We start from the raw sequence: 19,236 nt of genomic DNA on the forward strand, positions 1-19,236 counted from the left end.
GAGTTTAACCAAAGTGTGAACTGCCCCAGATCTTTACCCCTCCCTTCCAAACCCATTCAGTTAAGTGAGGCACCTGTCTCCTAGAATCTTCTCTGCTCATGGGATTGTTTATTCCAAAATAGTTTATCAATCACGATCTGTGTCAGAGATTATTTTTCTGTTAAAATCTGGCAAGTATCTTAGAATTCACAGGCAGAAATCACATACATTCTGACACAAAAAAGGAGCTGTTTGAGAAGAAACATCAAGATAATGAGCCCATCCAAGCACTGAACATGATAAATACAAGGAAATTCATTAGCAAAAATATGGGTAGTTTTCATCAAATGCCTTTCTTGTCCTGTTTTATGGCAAGAATCTACTTCAGTGAATATCTTTCTAAGGACACAAGCATCCGGGGTTCGGTTACGTGTATTTATATTTGAAATCTTTCTGTATTCTGTTAAAAGAATAACATTTAACATTAAAATGATATTTCAGTCATTAGCCAGTTTGTTTGAGCCCCAGTCATGTGTGGTGGCCTGTCCTCACCATGGCTCCACTGTAGAGAAGAAAAGACAGACTGGCTAGTTTTGCTTTTACCAGTTATGCTTCTGGGTTTCCAGTCAATAATAATGTCACTTCATGAATTGCAAATATAATATTTGATTGGGTGAAAAAAATATTTGAAAAAACATCTGCGAGAACTTTCTTGATTTGCTTTAAAAAGTTATAGACTTTTTTGCATATATTTCTTTCTTAGAACACTGACTGCAACAATCTTATAGCATTTAATGTGTTGGGGTTACACATGGAATCCAGAATGTTTAAAGGCCATTGGATCTTAAAGGCCGTGTCTCCTCAGACAGGGTTTCTTTACCACTATGTGAAACTATGTTCTTATTGTTTGTCCTTTAAAAATAATACCAGGGTAAAGAAAAGATTTGAGGGCTTTTTCTTTATTCATCCCATGCAAGAGCTTACGGTCGACCTTAATGGAAGTTCTACATGCATTAAAAGAGAGAATAGACCCTTTGTTTCAGAAGAATGACCAAGACAAGGGTGAATTTTGGTTCCACTTTGTCAAGTTTAAGGGGAGACTGAATTCAGGAAAAGAGAGAGACCCAAACAACTTTCTTAGCTGTCCCCCCACTGCCTCCAATTACAAGATAACAATAAAATATTTTAAGAAATATTTTATTGTTATCTTGTAAACGAGTTAGGAATTTGCATTAGAGGACACGTGGCCATGTGATCTCTTGAAGATGAGCTGTTTATTTGCATTCCATGCAGCTGGATGTCTTGTGTGTGATCAGTAACAAAGCAGAAGAAACCAACAGGCAGGAAATAGAATACTAGAGGTATTCTTTCTGTCCACGTCAGGAGAAAATGCCCCATTAAGGAGGTGTGCCTACTTTAATTCTATAACCTGGGAGGGATACGAAATTCTGCTTGTTCTAAAAATGATAAAAATAACTTGTTTATAGAAATATTGGTTGTTTGGTTTCTTGTTATGCACTACTGGTGGGGGTATGTGAACAGGAACCGAACCTTGAACTAAATTTCCCCTTTGAACTCATGACCTTTGACAAGATTCCCCATGCGTTCTCCTTCAGACAAATTTCATCACAATTACAGTCCCTTCCACTTGAGTTAAAGATATATAATCATTGATTTGACCTAATTATCTGATACATCCCTTTCTTTGCAAGGTGAAAGCTAAATGTGTGAACAGAAACTGACCCGTGAAGTTCTGATATCCAATTTTTATTCTAATTATCATAAAACACTTTCAGTCTTACTCTATTTTTCTCAAGTTTTCTTTTGGCCCCTTCCCTGAACCCACTATTCCTTCAAATTCAACAATGCCCCCTAGGTTTCAAGCTGCTTGGCAACAGACCTTCAAATGCATTATGCACTACATGTTCAAAGTGTCATTTTTAAACAAAAAACTAAAGAGTAACTCTGCATTAGAAAGTCGTCACGAATCCCTGTCTTTCATGAAAAAGTCTTCTGAGGTGATAAAAGAGTGGAAACTAGAAAGTTCCCACAAGATTCTGAAATTATCTGACTTCTTAGCATCAATCTATTGATTCAGACTCTCTCCTAATAATTTACAAACTTCAGGTTATAAAATGGACACAGGCAATATCAATAGAGTTAGTATAATCAATTTAAACTATAGGGATTATCTTTTTAAAAAGAGAATGTGTGTGTGTGGGTGGAGGGATGTCTGCTAAATTTAGTGCAACAAATCCCAAACAAAGACTTCAATAAGAAAGTTTAAATCATGGAATACATTTTTAAAAATTAAATATCTGATTTAAAAGCAAAACTAGAGTTGATAGAAACTATATAAATTCACTTTTAAAATGATATTTCTACCTTAAGTTACATTTTTAAGAAGAATAAACTGAAACCAGGGTATTCACTATCTTGTCTCAGACAACTGAAAAATAAAGATGAATTGCAAGAAATTAAGTAAGAAAGAATAAACAAAGAGATTGTTTTCACTTCTTTATGTCATAGTTTAAACTCAGGGCATCACATTCTCTTAAAAATGACAAGACAGTCAATTTTCCCTTAGTGTCCTGTTTGCATCATATCACTCCAATTGTTAATGGGCATTACAGGTGGAAAAGAAAAAAAAACTTGGAAAAAAACACATCTATGAAATCAAATCATCTGTTCTTTTTGCTAGAGCTGCTTGAGTCCTTTCTTACAAAATTAAACAACACTGAAAATGTAATCCTTCATCTGATCACCACTGTGGACCAGCATGCCAAGTTTTATTCTTAGCATCCCAAGTTTTATTCTCGGCAATTAGTTTTAATTATACTTTGAAACCAAAGGCCTAAGCAAACAGGGGGAGAAAAGTATGTGGGCAAAATTTCTAAGGAAATTATCCCTGTGTGCACTGAAGCAAATCTTTGATTAATGTTTTATGATGTCAAGTGTAACTAGGGCTGGACAGACATTACAAAATAGGCTGGAAGTTTTCTATGATGCTGGGCCATTAGGAAGAATTTCTAAAGGAAGGAGTTCAAATCTGCTACCTTCCTTCATTTATAAAAGTACAATTATAATGCACTCTGCAGAATACTTGAAAAATGCACATTTCTTCTCCCATTTCTGCCCAAAGACCCGAGGTACAGCCAAGGAAGCACAGAAGAGTGTCACAGAACTTCCTTAAGGAGATAGCAACATTACAACCAGATGGCTGGGATCCATGTTAAAAAATATCATCCTTTATTTATAAAAAACATTACTTCTGGTTTGTGTTTGGCTATCATAAGGACCTTTATCAATACATATTAATTTTGTTCTACCAGGCAACACTCCAGAAAACAGAGAAATAGGGTAGTCATTCAGAAATGGATTTGGCATTATTCTGAACCTCAAGATAGTTCAAATGTCAAGATGTCAAAATGGATGGGTAGCAAAATATAACTAGAAGAAATTGGCTCACTTGCAGGTGGGAATTTTAGGCTTGAGGAATATATTTAAAAATTTGCAGTCATCATAATTTTAGGACTGACACAAACATGGATAGAAATGCTGGAGTAGAGTATTCAGGGAAAAAGGACAAATGTTATATCCCTGGGGTGCAGGGGGGTGCTATGAAATGATCCTCCACAGTTGAGATTCTTAATGTGGTATCTGTGAACACCCTGAAATTATATGCAAATGTGCATGTGTGCTTGCCTGTGCATGCTCATTTTTATGGCACAAAGAGCCACTGCTACATAGTGATAAGAAAAAGAATAAAAGCACACAAAAAATGATCATTACATTTCCAAAGAAAAATGTTGGAAGCCAACTAACAGCCACCACCATCTTTCACTTAGAACAGCAGTTTTCAAACTTCTAAAAATTGATTGCCCCATTGGAAATTTTTTATTAGACACATAAATAAATGTATATTAATTTATAAATTATATACATATGCTACCACTAATCCATTAATATTAGAAAACCTTGATTTTGGGTGCCTGGGTGGCTCAGATGGTTAAGCATCTGCCTTCAGCTCAGGTCATGATCCGAGGGTCCTGGGATCGAGTCTTCCATCGGATTCCCTGCTCAGTGGGGGGTCTGCTTCTCTCTCCTTGCCTCTCCCCCTGCTTGTGCTAACTTTATCTCTCTCTCTCAAATGAATAAACAAGATCTTAAAAAAAAAAAAAAAAACAACTCAATTTCACATACACACATGCACATATTCTACTATTTTCTCCCTGTCTGTGTAGATCATCTAGTACATCTTGTTCTGGTCTTTCCCCTCTTCCACTCCTATGTCCCTTTTAATCAAGTCTACAAAGAGTAATTAGAAAAATCTATTAGAAATATAAATTATACCTTACCATGGCTTCACAGACCCTCCAGAATTCAGTTCTTTCTGCCTCTTCAACCTCATTGCCTCACTCTGTCTCACTCACTTAGCTCTAGCCACACAAGCTTCTTAATTATTCCTTGAACTCTTCAAGATGGTTTCTACTTCCCAGGCTTTATGTCTGCTGTTCCTTCTGCCTGGAACGCTTCTCCTTCAGATCACGGCACGGTGTGATCTCTCACTGCATTTAGATGTCTGTCCCAAAGAGTCCAACTGCCATCCCTTTTCAGTCATTTTCTGTCTCTGTGCCCTCTACTCTTTTTTTTGTTTTGTTTTGTTTCTGAGCATTTACCATGGCCTGACATTATACTATCTATCTCCCCCAGTAAAATGTAAGTTCCATGTGGCTAGGGACTTTGTCAGTTTCATCCCCATGTCCCCAACAAACTAGTATAAGGTCCAGCAGACAGTAGGTCCTCAATGATAAATGAATGAAGAACAATCAAAGCAACTGACACACATTCCACCTGCTGTTTGTTTGAAAATGAACCTCAATGGAATGTTTACATAACAGAGGCCACCACACTAACATGAACCGTCAGCTAAACCACCAGCTAAAATTCAGCTCTCTCTTTTCTCAACTTCCCTTACTCTAAAACCACATCTCCTTTATGGTACCTATTACTCTTTCTTTTGTATCATGCTTATTTGCATACAGATCTTGTCTCCCCTAGTAGCCTTTGTGGGAAAAATCCCAATCTAATCCTTTATTTTACCCCTCACCACTTCCAGCATGTAGCAGGTGCCCAGCCTCCGGGTTGTGGGTGGGACTGACAGTCACATCCTGGTCATGACAAATTGAGGTCCAGCTGCTCATGCAAGAGTGAGGGTTGCCAGCCCCGTGGAGCTACCCTAAACGATGATCCTTGACTCTACACTCAGATGAATGTTCATGGGCATTCATCTGTTGACAAGGCTGAATGAAGAAAAAAGACTCAGACTGGAAATGAATCTATGAAAAATCACCAATTCCTTGCATGATAATGGAGGAAAAAACTATCTCAATGTTGATAAAAGAATGATGAACAAAAATAGAGACGAAACTTAAGTGATCAGATGACCTTCATTTCTTTTTTAGAGGTCAATTCTTAACAGAAGTAGAAATATCACAAACATGGAACTTATATAATAATGCCTAGTAGAGATACATATACTGTACTGAACAAACTTAAATCAAGTTATGCAATAGGAAAAACTTTAAGGACAATGAAATGAAAGGGCTCAAAATGTTCAGACTAAGCAAAATATTCTATACTTGGATCAGTAGGCTGGTCATATAAAATGTCCATAAAAATCTCCTTTTGAAATAAATTCAAATGTACTTGGACATGAATAATTGTCATGTACCAAAAATTAGATAAAACTTGAAGACAAATGATAATAAGCAAGTCACTTAGCACTTTTACTTCTTAGTATCATTGTCAATAAACTAAAGGACCTGAAATAAATAACCTCTTAAGGTCTCTTCTTATTTGAATTATAATACTTCAAATAAGAACTGAGTTGGGTTTTTTAGGATCCTTATGTGTTTTAGGCTTCTTAATGACCAAGCCCAAAACAAATATTCCTCTCATGAGACATTAACTTAGAAGGTATCATAGAAGTCCACAAAAACAGAGAAGCAATCAAAAGCTAGCATAAAGGTAGAAACTGAAAGAGTAAAATAAAATGGAATTCAATCAAGAAAAAAAATTGTGATCAACAGGTCTGGGAGAAAAATAATCCCAAATACAAGTATCAGTAAAAAGGAAAGTTTTCAAAGTGTAATACTGCTAAAGAGCTGATGGCAACAGAGAAGGGCAAATGAGCTTGCAATATGACACACTAGCAAAAACAACGATTTTTAGATTTCATATTCATCACCATAATTCATAATGGCCTAGGAAGGCATTTGTGTTTCTATAGTCTTATGTAGGAATTGCCATATTGAAACAGACCACTGGTCCATCCCTTTTGCCATGTGACTCTGACAGTGAACAGATGCTTCAGAGGAAAGCTCTACTCTCAGCCACCCAAATCCAATAATACACCTAATGGTGCAATTCTATGTCAAGAATATCATTTCTTTTTGACCTCAAATGGCAATTATCTTCTACCCAAAGCAGGATGCTGGCTCACTCTGATGTCATGCTGGGTGGCCCACTTAAGGCGTTCCACTTAAAATTACATCAAGGCTGCTATCTTCATTCACTTGGCTCTTCTGACACACTAAACTACTTCTACAATCTGCTGTCATCACCATCACTATTAGGCTCTCAGAGGTTTGGAATCATGTAGGCATAATACAAATGGTTGTATTTGTACTAGCAACTGATGTTTTAAAAATCATTGCTTTCTTTAAAAAAAATCAAGGTTTTCTATTATTAGCTTCCATGTTTTTAAAGACCCAATATTCCCAATCTAATATAAATAATCATCTTGAAGTAGAGACAAAAAGGAGATATGAACTTTTAATGTTTGAAGGAGACCATGAATACACAGAGTGGTAAGAATAGTCTTTTGATAGAAATTCCCTAGAAAAGGAAGGAAGAAAGAAAGCTGGAAGGAAGGAAGGAAGGAAGGAAGAAAAGAAAGAAATTAAGTCTCTAGAACAAAAGAATTCGTGAGCTTTGTTGTTGATGATTCTCTGACAGAGTGAATAAAAAAATAATAAAATAAGTAGACTGGAACGGCAAAAGGCAGGCAAGTAATCAGGAGTTTGGAACTAGAGCCATGTCTCAGTAGTTTCCAGTCCCCTTCAGGTTCCAGTGTCCATTGTAGAAGCATTTTCAGCCATAAACCTCACATCCTGTCCCCTCCAGAGGACTCTCCTTTGGGAAAGGTCTTCACCTATCATACCATTTCCCTAGTCCTGGAGCAGACAATTTTAAATTTGAACTAGAATGATTTTTAAGCTAATAGGAAAGAACAGATAAAGCCTTTTCCCAACTGGGAAAACAATGACAAACTTGGAGAAGCCAATCATTTTTTCCACCGGTGTATCTGGACATAAGAAACTGCAGCGGATCATGGTGGTCAGTGATGATGCCTCACAACTTGAACAGAACAGTTCTACTAAAATTCTGAATACTATTTTTGAGATGACCCTCTTCTATTAATAGAAATTTGAAGACTTAATAAGAAAGCTTATGACCAAGTGTCTAAAATAATCCCTTATATATAAACATCATCTACCAAATGGACAAGTAACCCAAGGTCTTCTAGCGGTAGACCTTCTAGTAGGTCTTCTAGTAATCAACAGGTTAAAAAAAAAAAAAAAAAAAAAACTGAGGAGCAAAATTATCAGGATATTTCATGAGATAAGAGATCCAAAGGTATTCAAGATAACCCAGGAACAAAAATCAAGCCAAAAGGAAAGAAGGTTTTCTATCAGTGATTTTGATTATACCAGCAAAGAGTCTCTCATGAACCAAATAACCACACAGTAACTCAAGAACATGTTGTCAGGAAAAACTTGGCCTTAAGTATGAATTAAATGATCTTATTGACTCTTTGTATACCCTAAAAAGCCTCTAAATCAATTCTGGGACCTAAATAAATCAATAATATTACCTTAAAATTAAACAGGTACTTCTAGATAAGGAAGTCTTCCAAAAGTAAAATTTTCCTTTGACTACTCTGGAAATAAGGTTTCTATAAGAATCTATAGCCTGGCTGAAACCAATGATACATTATATGTTAATTAACTGAATTTAAATAAAAATGTTTAAAAGTTAAAAAAAAAAAAGAATCTATAGTATAGTAAAAACTCATAGTGCCCAGCATACTTATAAATGTTAAATAAAAATAACTTATTGGGGGGAAAAAAACCGTATTGAGGCTGGACTTTGTGATTCCTAAAAATAGCATCAGTGATTGAAGTACAGAAACGAAGCTAAGCAGGGTCGGGCCTGGTTAGTACTTGGATGGGAGAAAAGAAAGTAACCTTTTAAAAATCTTAAGACAAAGGAAACACAGTCGAAAGAAAAAAATAGTGCAAATTTTTTATCAAAAGAAACAGGATTTCTTCTTATCAGTAACAATGGTAGTTAAAAGAGCAACAAAAAAACCCCCCCAAGATATTGTATACTTGAAAGTTGCTAGGAGTAAATCTTTGGCATTCTTAGCACCAAAAAAAAAAAAAAAAGAGAGAGAGAGAGAGAGAGTTAAGTGTGTAAGGTGACAAATATGTTAATTATCTTGATCTTGGTAATCATTCCACAATGCATATGTATATGAAATCATCACATTGTATACTCAATAAAGTTGAGGGGAAAAGAACAGTAATAAATAAAAGTCACAGATACTTGAAGACTCATTCAACAGTTATCATGCTGGCCAGGGAGGAGGAGAAGTCAGTGATTACTGAACTCATTACACATCCAATGTTTTCTATTTGTTGTGGAAGTCTATGTATTCGGGCATAGGCTACCCAAGCCAGTAACAGGCATCCAGATCACAGGAACATTGGAATATGAGGTCTCAGAATTTCTCCAGATTTTTTTTTAGAGGATATCATATTAAACGGTAATACAGTTAGCAGTCTACAACAAGATAGAGAGAAAAAAGCAACAGACTTAGATGATTAGTAATCCAACCAGATTGCAGAATGAGCTACCCATTTATACATGTTTTTTATTTGCCCAAGGCAGAGAATGGTCCCTCAAGAAATCATATGGCCAATTCCTTACCTTCCTAGATACAAATATGCAACTCATTCAAGATAGATGTTAGCCACCCTGTTTTTAAAAAAAAATTTTTTAATTTATTTATTTATTTGACAGACAGAGATCACAAGTAGGCAGAGAGAGAGAGGAAGCAGGCTCCCCACGGAGCAGAGAGCCCGATGCGGGGCTCGATCCCAGGACCCTGGGATCATGACCTGAGCCGAAGGCAGAGGCTTTAACCCTCTGAGCCACCCAGGCGCCCCTGTTTTTAAAAAATTTCAAGGAACAATATAGCATTGTCATCTTCAGTGCCCAGTTCACCCTTCTATTTCATCATTTTTATAGGTAAAATCCATTCTGAGTCCATCCCTCTCCTTTCCCTCCACCAATGACATTGGAAGGTCCTCACCACTGCTCATCAACACTATGGCAAGAGTCCCCTAATCTTGTTTCCTTCTTCCCAAAACAGATCTGATTATATTAATTCATGATTTAAAAATTATTTTTCAGGGACGCCTGGGTGGCTCAGTTGGTTGGACGACTGCCTTCGGCTCAGGTCATGATCCCGGAATCCCTGGATCGAGTCCCACATCGGGCTCCCAGCTCCATGGGGAGTCTGCTTCTCCCTCTGACCTTTTCCTAGCTCATGCTCTCTCTCACCGTCTCTCTCTCAAATAAATAAATAAAATCTTTAAAAAAATTATTTTTCATAGATACCTACCACCTACAAAATACAGTTGAAACACAGTCTTCACTAACTATAAGAAACAAACTGAGGGCTGCTGGAAGGGAGGTGGATAGGGGGATAGGGTAAGTGGTTGATGGGCATTGAGGCATTAAGGTACATGATGTGATGAGCCCTGGGTGTTATATGCAACAGATGAATTATTAAACTCTACATCTGAAACTAATGATATACTATATGTTGGCTAATGGAATTTAAATTAAAAAAAAGAGTCAAAAAGAAAAAAAAAAAAAAAGAAAGAAACCTAGTCTTCACTCACAATCCATACCCAAATTATTTTCCAGGTTTGTCTCCTTCTGTTTCCACCCGTGCAACATATGCTCCAGCCACATTCAACTACCAAACTCCACCCAAAAGTTTCTTTTCGTATCTTCACTCATGTTTCATTATCTGCCCGGAATTACCTTTCCTCCATTTGCAACTGTTGACTCTACTTCAAGGCCCACTCCCTTGCCAAAGTTTCTGTAGAATTTCCCACTCATAATGGATCTTACACTCCTTTAATACTACTTCTTTTTTTTTTTTTAAAGATTTTATTTATTTATTTGACAGAGAGAGATCACAAGGAGGCAGAGAGGCCAGCAGAGAGAGAGAGAGGGGGAAGCAGGCTCCCTGCTGAGCAGAGAGCCCGATGCAGGACTCGATCCCAGGACCCTGAGATCACTGAAGGCAGAGGCTTAACCCACTGAGCCACCCAGGTGCCCCTTTAATACTTCTTAATACATTATATAATTACCTTTAATGCTCCTTAATACATTATATAATTACCACATTCTATCTTCACTATATTTGCACAAAAATTTATTTGTAATCCACTTGAGGGCAGGGATAGTCTTTCCTGGTATAACTGGTAGGTGTAACAAGGTATAACAGAAGGAGTGGTCTGGATATTTACGTCCTTCTGGTTTTGCTACTTATTGGCTATGTCTAGGGCAAGTCACAGTCTCTCTGAGTCAATGGCTGCGATAGCTTTAGGCAACAAGTCTGTATTCTAGGCAAGAGGAAGGTAAAGGGACAAAAGGAAGGGTGAAGACAAGAGGGGCAAACAACTTTCTCAGCTTTCTTATTTAGGAATGGACACTTCCTCTGGAGATTTCACCTTACACCTTGATGGCCAGAACGGAGTCTCGTGGCCTCTGTCCTGCAGGTTTGTCTAAGGCTAGTGTTTTCAGCTGGGCACAAGGCCACTAGGACAAAATCAGTGTTCTGTAAGTAAGAAATGAAATGGATGCTGGTACACAATTAGTAGAACCCGTAACAGCTTAGAAGAGGGAAGACAGTGAAATTGCTACATTTTCAGGCAACAGTAAAACAAAGCAAGAAAAAAAAAATCAAGTTAATGTGGATAAATTGCAGAAAAGCTTCCCAAAAATGCATCAGTTCCTGGGCCGAGATATGGTAGCTGAGCTCCAGTGTAGCTAAGTGTTAGCTAATGTTTTTTTTAGTACTGGGAAAATATACAAGAAATTTTACTCACAGAATCTAAATTATACTTAATGGATTATGGACATTCAACAATTAAAACCAAAGAAAAGTTCCTCACTTAGATCATTAGAAAGTGATCCTTGAAGACATTAGTCTAATGGGCTTCTACAGGCAGACAGGGCACAAAAATGGAAGCATTCTGATAAAAAGCATTTTGACTTTTATTTTTAAATTTATTTAAAAATTTGTTTAACAAGCACTTATTGAGCATTCCTATGTGAAACGTACCATGCCGGTTGCAGAGGCTGGAGGAGAAAATAAAACAACAACACTGGGTTAGGCGTTATCACTGCCTTCAAGAAAGAGTAGGATGAAGAAGGAGACACATATGAAGGGCTGGACAAAATAGAAGGGTTGGGAGAGATGGTGGGGAGCAAGAGCAGATTCCGAAGGGTACTGTGGATGTTGGGCTGTCTGTTACTCTAACACTACTCCAGGGACAGGATGGAGAAGTTCTCTCTGGTCTGGCTGGCATGTTTTGTGGGACATCCAGCCCTTTACAGAAACATGCTGTGCCTGCCGTTTGCTCCTTCTACGTACTCAGGTCACTGTGGACTCTCAGGCATCCTCAGCTATTATTGATACTTGTTTAATGTCACAACAGCACACTCATTAAAAAACAAATGACCTCTATGGGGCGCCTGGGTGGCTCAGTGGGTTAAGCCTCTGCCTTAGCTCAGGTCATGATCCCAGGGTCCTGGGATGGAGCCCTGCATCAGGTTCTCTCTCTGTCTGCCTCTCTGCCTACTTGTGTCTCTGTCTGTCAAATAAATTTTAAAATCTTAAAAAAAAAAAAAAAAAAGACCTCTCATTAAAAAACAAATCACCATGGGGCGCCTGGGTGGCTCAGTGGGTTAAGCCACTGCCTTCGGCTCAGGTCATGATCCCAGGTCTTGGGTTCGAGCCCCACATCAGGCTTTCTGCTCAGCAGGGAGCCTGATTCCTCCTCTCTCTCTGCCTGCCTCTCTGCCTACTTGTGATTTCTCTCTGTCAAATAAATAAATAAAATCTTAAAAAAAAAAAAAAAAACAAAAACAAAAACAAATCACCTTTCATTAAAAAAAAAAAAGCCCATAACATTTCATTTTAAAAAGTAACATGTTCAAACCATCAAACTTAGGAAATACACACACGCATGAAAGGAAAAACAAAACAAAACAGACTTAATACCATAACCCAGAGAAACCCACTATCAACATCTTGGTATATGTCCTTTCTACTGTTTCGTATCCTGCTTTTTTCCTTGAATGTATCACGAACATTTTCCTATGACAGTAATGACTCCTCTACTGGCACATGACTTTTAATGGCTGCACTGCAGTCCGTCATATGGTGTACCGTAATTTATTAAACCAGTCCCATGTAATTAGACAGTTAGCTTGTTTCCAATTACTCGATGTTCCAGGAGTTGTATTGGTTTACTTCCTCAGAATAAATTCCTAGAAGTGAAACTTTCGGGCATAGGGCTCTGCACATTTTCAAGATTTTTGAAAAATAATTTTTATTATTTATTTTTAATTACAATAATAATGTTCTACTATAGAAAATTTAGAAATAGGGGCGCCTGGGTGGCTCAGTGGGTTAAAGCCTCTGCCTTCGGCTCAGGTCATGATCTCAGGGTCCTGGGATCGAGTCCTGCATCGGGCTCTCTGCTCGGCGGGGAGCCTGCTTCCTCCTCTCTCTCTGCCTACTTGTCATCTCTCTCTGTCAAATAAATAAATAAAATCTTAAAAAAAAAATTTAGAAATAAAAGCACATTAAAATACTATGGCGAAGAACATTATAGTTTTCTTTTTTTAAATTATTATTTTTTATTGTGTTCAGTTAACCAACATATAGTACATCATTAATTTTTTTTTCAGAGCTTTTATATTTGAGTTTATTCTTCATTTAACTTTTAAAACACTACTATAGTTGAATATTAAAACAAAAACAATAGCAAGTAGTGAGCTATGATTATAGTCCTTCACTCATTCACTACTGCACATAAAATGCCAGCAGTGTTATTCATTGGCCCCATTAAGAGGTCTGACACTGAACACCACCCCTGGGATGATGTTCATCATCCTCATATGCTTCCCCATTGTAATGGCGCCGTCTTTCCTGATTTGGATCAAAGTCCACCAGTTCTACCTGGTCCATTTCATCAGTCTCTTCTACTTCCTTCCTCTCAGGTAGGAGTTTTTCCAGCAAAGAGAGTTTATCAGGAGACAGAAAGCCATTCTCAGGAAAGTTTACCTTAAATTCGATGATGAGGCGACCCTTCTCATATGGCCTACGATAAATTGGCATGCCTTCATTTAGCACACACTTGATATCTCCATGCTTGACAATTTGACCTGGATGAGAGGTGATGACAGTGGTTCGGTTGTCCAGAGTAGATATTGGCTTTTGGAAACCGCACAGTGCTTCAACCAGCTGTATGTCCATACACATGAAAAGGTCTTCTCCTCGCCGAGTAAACACAGCATGGTCCTTCTGATCTAAAACAATGATAATATCTCCTGGTTCCAGTCCTGGTTCTTGGTCTCCTTCACCATGGAATGTTATCTTCTGGCCATCTTTCATGCCTTTGTCAATATGAACTTCTAGAATCTTCTTCTCTCGAACTATCTTCCTTCCATTGCAGCTTTTACATCTATCTTTAGGACTGATCCGTTCCCCATGGCCCTGGCACTCCATGCACACAGACTGAATTTGCTGAACCATTCCAGGTCCTATTTGATGAATTCTTATTTGCATTCCAGTACCTCGGCAATTGGGACAACACTCAACTGCTCCTTTCTTACCACCTCGGCCTTCACATTTATCGCAAATCACATTCTTTTGCAGAGCTAGTTTTCTTGTTGCACCATTATATAAATCTTCTAAGGTTACTGAGAGCTGATGCACAACATTTTTACCTCTCCTTTCTCTCTGCATTCTTCCTCCTCCTCCAAAAAACATATCAAAGATGTCCATGGGGGAGCCAAAACCACCACCAGCTCCACCTTCTTTAATTGCCTGTTCACCTCCTTTGTCATATAATTCCCTTTTCTTTGCATCAGAGAGTACTTCATAAGCTTGAGAAATCTGTTTAAACTTCTCTCCTTCATTTGGATTCTTATCAGGGTGGTACTTTAAGGCCAGTTTCCTGTAGGCCTTTTTCAGTTCTTCTTGGGTGGCATTGGGTTTGACCCCCAAAACATCATAGTAAGTGGTTTCTTTCACCATTTTCTACAGCCGGTGAGAGGGCCGAGGCCGATGTGGGGGAGCGGGAAGGAGCGCGTTGCTGGGCGCAGCTCGGGTAGCCGCTGCTCCTCCGCGTCTCACCGAGCGTTCTGGAAAGTTCCGCCTACATCATTAATTTTTGATGTAGTATTCAATGATTCATTAGTTGAATATAACACCTAGTGCTCATCTCAACATGTGCCTCCTTTAACACCCATCACCCGGCTACCCCATTCCCCCACCCCCTCCCTTATGTAACCCTCTGTTTCCTGGGAGTCCAGAGTCTCTCATGGTTTGTCTCCCTCTCTAATTTCTTCCCATTTGGTTTTCTCTCCCTTCCCCTATGGTCCTCCATGCTCTTCCTTGTGTTCCATATATGAGTGATATATGATAATTGTCTTTCTCTGCTTGACTTACTTCATTTAGCATATCCCCTCCAGTTCCATCCATGTTGATGCAAATGGTGGGTATTCATCCTTTCTGATGGCTGAGTCATATTCTATTGTACATATGGACCACATCTTCTTCATCCATTCATCTGCTAAAGGACAACGGGGCTCCTTCCACAGTTTCACTATTGTGAACATTGCTATGAACATTGGAATGCTATGCACACATGGACATCTATTCCAAAAAGTCGGAACTTATTGTATATGATGTCTTATAACCTTGTATTTTCATTTAATAGAGTATGAACATCTTTCCACGCATTAAATATTCTTCTATAAACATCACTTCCAATGGTTGCGTATATTCCATTGCATGCTAGCAACTTAGACTTTTAGCCTATTTCCAATTTTGTTCTTTTATAAACAAGTGTTCAATGAATAACTTTAAACATATTTATGGATATTTATTTTCTTAAAGTATATTTAAGGTTGAATTGTCAAGTCAAAGGGCATTTACAATTAAAGTTTTTGTTACATTTCCCCCATATTTCCCTCTGGAAATACTACACTAACCAATATATCTACTTGCAGTGTGTGGCCACGTTCTATAATTTTGCCCAACCTTGAATATTTTCACTAATTGCTGCCCAACCCTTGTCAGTCTGATAAATTCCTATAGATCTTTTATGATGTAATTCAAATATCACCTTCTCTGAGAGGCCTTCCCTGATCTCATTTCCTTCCCAGATATATCCTTCACTATGCTCTTTAACACTATTTATATTTGTCATTTTTAGTGTTTTCTTCTTCTTCTTCTTCTTCTTCTTTTTGAGAGAGAGAGCGAGAGAGTAGGGCTGGTGTAGGGAGCAGAGGGAGAGGGGGTGAGAGAATCTGAAGCAGTCTCCATGCCCTGTGCAGAGCATGGTGTGGGGGCTTAATCTCATGACCCTATCATGACCTGAGCCAAAAATCAAGAGTTGGACATTTAACTGACTGAGCCAACCAGGTCCCCCCTTCAATGTTTACTTCTAAGTAGTCAAATTACTCATTCAAATATTGTCTTTCCAATAGACTGTGTGCTTTTTGGAGCTAAGGGTCATGTCTTATTCATTTCTGTAGTCTCAGTGCTTGGCTGTGTCTGACATACACCAGGCACCAACAGATGTTTGCTGGATGAATGTATAGATTACTGTCACAACTTTCCACGTTTGTTTTTTTAACAGAAAATGCTGCAAGTTTGATTTCAGATTTCAATTCTTTTTTTTAAATAATTTAAAAAAAATTTTTTTAATAAATCAGATTTCAATTCTTGATATAATGAGCTATATAAGAATCTGCAGGTGTTAAATAAAGACAGGAAGTGTCCTGATTTTTAAAAGTATAATCTCGTGGGGTATTCATTAGTAATCTTTATGGAAGGGAAAACGAGGCACCCATTTCCAAACTTTGATCTTCTATTTCAAAAGCTCTACCAGATATTTATAAGGAAAAAAAGTCTTCATGTTACAATTGCTTTCACTTTATTTTTATTTTTTAAAGATTTTTTAAAAAAATTTATTTGTCAGAGAGAGAGAGATAGAGAGGGCAAGCACAGGCAGACAGAGAGGCAGGCAGAAGCAGAGGGAGAAGCAGGCTCCCTGCCGAGCAAGGAGCCCGATGTGGGACTCGATCCCAGGACTCTGGGATCATGACCTGAGCCGAAGGCAGCCGCTTAACCAACTGAGCCACCCAGGCATCCCTTGCTTTCACTTTAAAAAAGGAAATTGTTCATTAATGCACACAAAACATGCTTCGCATTGTCAAACACACGCGTACACACACCTTATCTCTATACGCCAAGAACCAAGATCTGCAAGTTCCAACCAAGTGGAATATGGAGAAACTTAAAAACAGTCATGTTAAACTACGTTTATAACACTTCCTAATCCTTCCAAGGGTGTAAAGCATCAATAATTCCACTTTTACTGTAAACAACCCCAAATACGAATACCTTTGTATATACATCTTGCTAGAACCCCCTGATAATGGGGGGAAATGTATTGTTTATTTTAGCATGAGCCAGACTAATTAGTACGCCTGTCAAAATCTTCCTGTCCCATATTATTCTCGAAAGCTTGATAAGTTCATTTGTTTCAAAGCTGGGGAAATAGAGGTGATAAAAACAAAAGAAACTATCATAGCCTGTAGGAAACTCTACAGGTCAAATGGCTCAGGCTCTTCAATCTTCTGGAGCTTCAGAATTGATTGGAAATGACATCTGCAAGGTTGTCTCTCATTGGAAAAAAATTTTTTTCCTGCAAACTCAGCACCATTGTGAGTGAAGAACTGATTTTGTGTTAAGTGGTTTATCCAGAGCAAATTCAAACACTTGGGATGTTGCAACTCAGTATAAGTTCATTCCTTTTATGTTTGAAATCTTTTTTTTTTATGTTTGTTTTCATTCTCATATTGATTGCAGATCAGAATTTAGAGCAGGACATTAATAACATATTCAATAATTTCTCCTTACTGTTTTTTCTAGATTATTCCTTGTTCCGATGGCCATAAACTCAAGCATTATCAAGATTTACAGAACACTAGTAACTTATTATGAAGCTTCTCAGTCCAAAATGCTTTCTTTCCAAAGAACAGTTTTAAGTGATGATACAAGGTATGTGATAAGATGACTGGTTGGGCAAAGGTTTTTATGGCCATTCAGAATAGACCGCTGGGTTAGCATACAAAAGAGAAACTACCACTTATTTCTTTTTGAAATGTTTAAATATGTATTTTCCAAAGTGTTTGCTAAATATGAACCTAATGGGCCACTCTTTCAACTTAAGTACAGAAAGGCATAAAGCTCAAGATACTAAGTGGTAGACCAGAAAATAAATCCTAGTTTTCAGATTGGGGTTCCAATATATCTGCACCTTAATTTTTTCTTTCCTTTTAAAAAATTTGCCTATGTAAAAAAAAATGTTATGGCTTATAAATCTCTTGGCCTTTCATCCCTTACTTTTCCTTATAATTTATTCATTGAAGAACCTGGGATATTCAATTGTTTAGAGTTTCTCATTGTCCAAATTTTGCTAATTGCATGCTCACAGTTTCACATATTCTTCTCCCCTGTTTTTCCTGCAAATTGCCAGGTGGACCCAAAGGCTTGATGACTCATGTCTGACATTATTTTTGTGCGTCAGTTTCTCCTCTTTCTTTTTTTACGTTATGCTACGCTCACCACAAGTTAGCTACCATCTGTTACCATACAATGTTATTACAATACTACTGATTACGTGTGCCTTAGTTTCTTAATTTGAAAAGTGGAAACCCACACATGAAAGTGTTACAGCTCACTGGGGTATCTGTACTCATCCCTGTAGAGGAAGTTGAAGGCCAAAATAACAACCTTGGCAAGAGTGTGGTCAGAGAACTCAGACCCTGCAATTACCTAGCTTCTGTCTGGTTCTAGCTTTGCCACATGAGAGGTACCTGAACCCAGACAAATCCCCGGCTCAGTTTCCACCCCGCCATCAGTCAAACACACCACTCACCTCATGAGACTTCTGAGGGTTAAATGGGTTGATGCATTCAAAAACAAGATTTTTAAACTGTAAAGTACTATAAGCGTGTACCAAATAGTGACATTAGCAGGGGCTTAGTTTCATAATGAAAAAATATTTTAATGTCTTAAAGAATCAGTTTTTTGAGAAAGGTTAGATATGGCACTAACACAAAACAAAAAGATGATATATATGACTTAATGAGTACTTGTGAAGGAATAAACGACAGCCTCCTGGGCACGCCCCAGAAACGTACAGCCCTGTGAGTCAGGAGCTCTGTGAATTCTGTGGGAGGAGGAACTTGCAAGCTTCTACCAGACACAAACATCACAGTGCCATTTAAACAACCCACTCCAAAGCCACTCATCAAAATGACGAGTAACGATTTATAGCTGGTGAATACTGGAAAAAAAATGCTGATTTTATTTACCTTTCAATCTGTGCAAATCCATTAACTATGGGTTCTAATGCTCTTCTTCAAAGCACTTTGCCAGGCCAACTTTCCTTCCACTCCACATCCTGTTTTCCCTGGGCTTCTCACATAAATTCACTTGTTAACTCTCCTGCCTACTCATGTACCTCAAACCCCTGACCTCCTCTTCAGCCACGGCCTGTGCCTGAGCCTTCCTTTCCTCTCTCCCTTGCCCACCCAACTTCCATCCAATCCATCTCTCAGGAAGTTTCTGAAATACTATTTCCAGGTTGTCTTGATTAGCTAGTCAAGAAGCCGCCATTTTTTGAGAGCTGTGCTCTTCGATACGGTAGCTATTGGCTACCAGAGACCATTTAAAGGTATATATAAATTTAAATTTTAAAAATTCAGTTTCTCAGTCTTGCAAGTCACATTTTCAAGGGT

General features: G+C 38.0%; 2 protein-coding genes across 2 annotated transcripts in view; both read right to left on the bottom strand.

Moving 5' to 3' along the window:
• Nucleotides 1-19,236, bottom strand: part of SKAP1 (src kinase associated phosphoprotein 1) — a 285,865-nt gene that overhangs the window by 166,712 nt on the left and 99,917 nt on the right. The window lies entirely within an intron of this gene.
• Nucleotides 13,108-14,554, bottom strand: LOC125087025 (dnaJ homolog subfamily A member 1-like). The gene has a single exon (XM_047706863.1). The coding sequence runs from the start codon at nucleotides 14,453-14,455 to the stop codon at nucleotides 13,262-13,264; it is 1,194 nt and encodes a 397-aa protein (XP_047562819.1). The 5' UTR covers nucleotides 14,456-14,554; the 3' UTR covers nucleotides 13,108-13,261.

This window comes from Lutra lutra, chromosome 16 (assembly GCF_902655055.1).
Source record: "Lutra lutra chromosome 16, mLutLut1.2, whole genome shotgun sequence".
In the NCBI taxonomy this organism is placed as follows: Eukaryota; Metazoa; Chordata; class Mammalia; order Carnivora; family Mustelidae; genus Lutra; species Lutra lutra.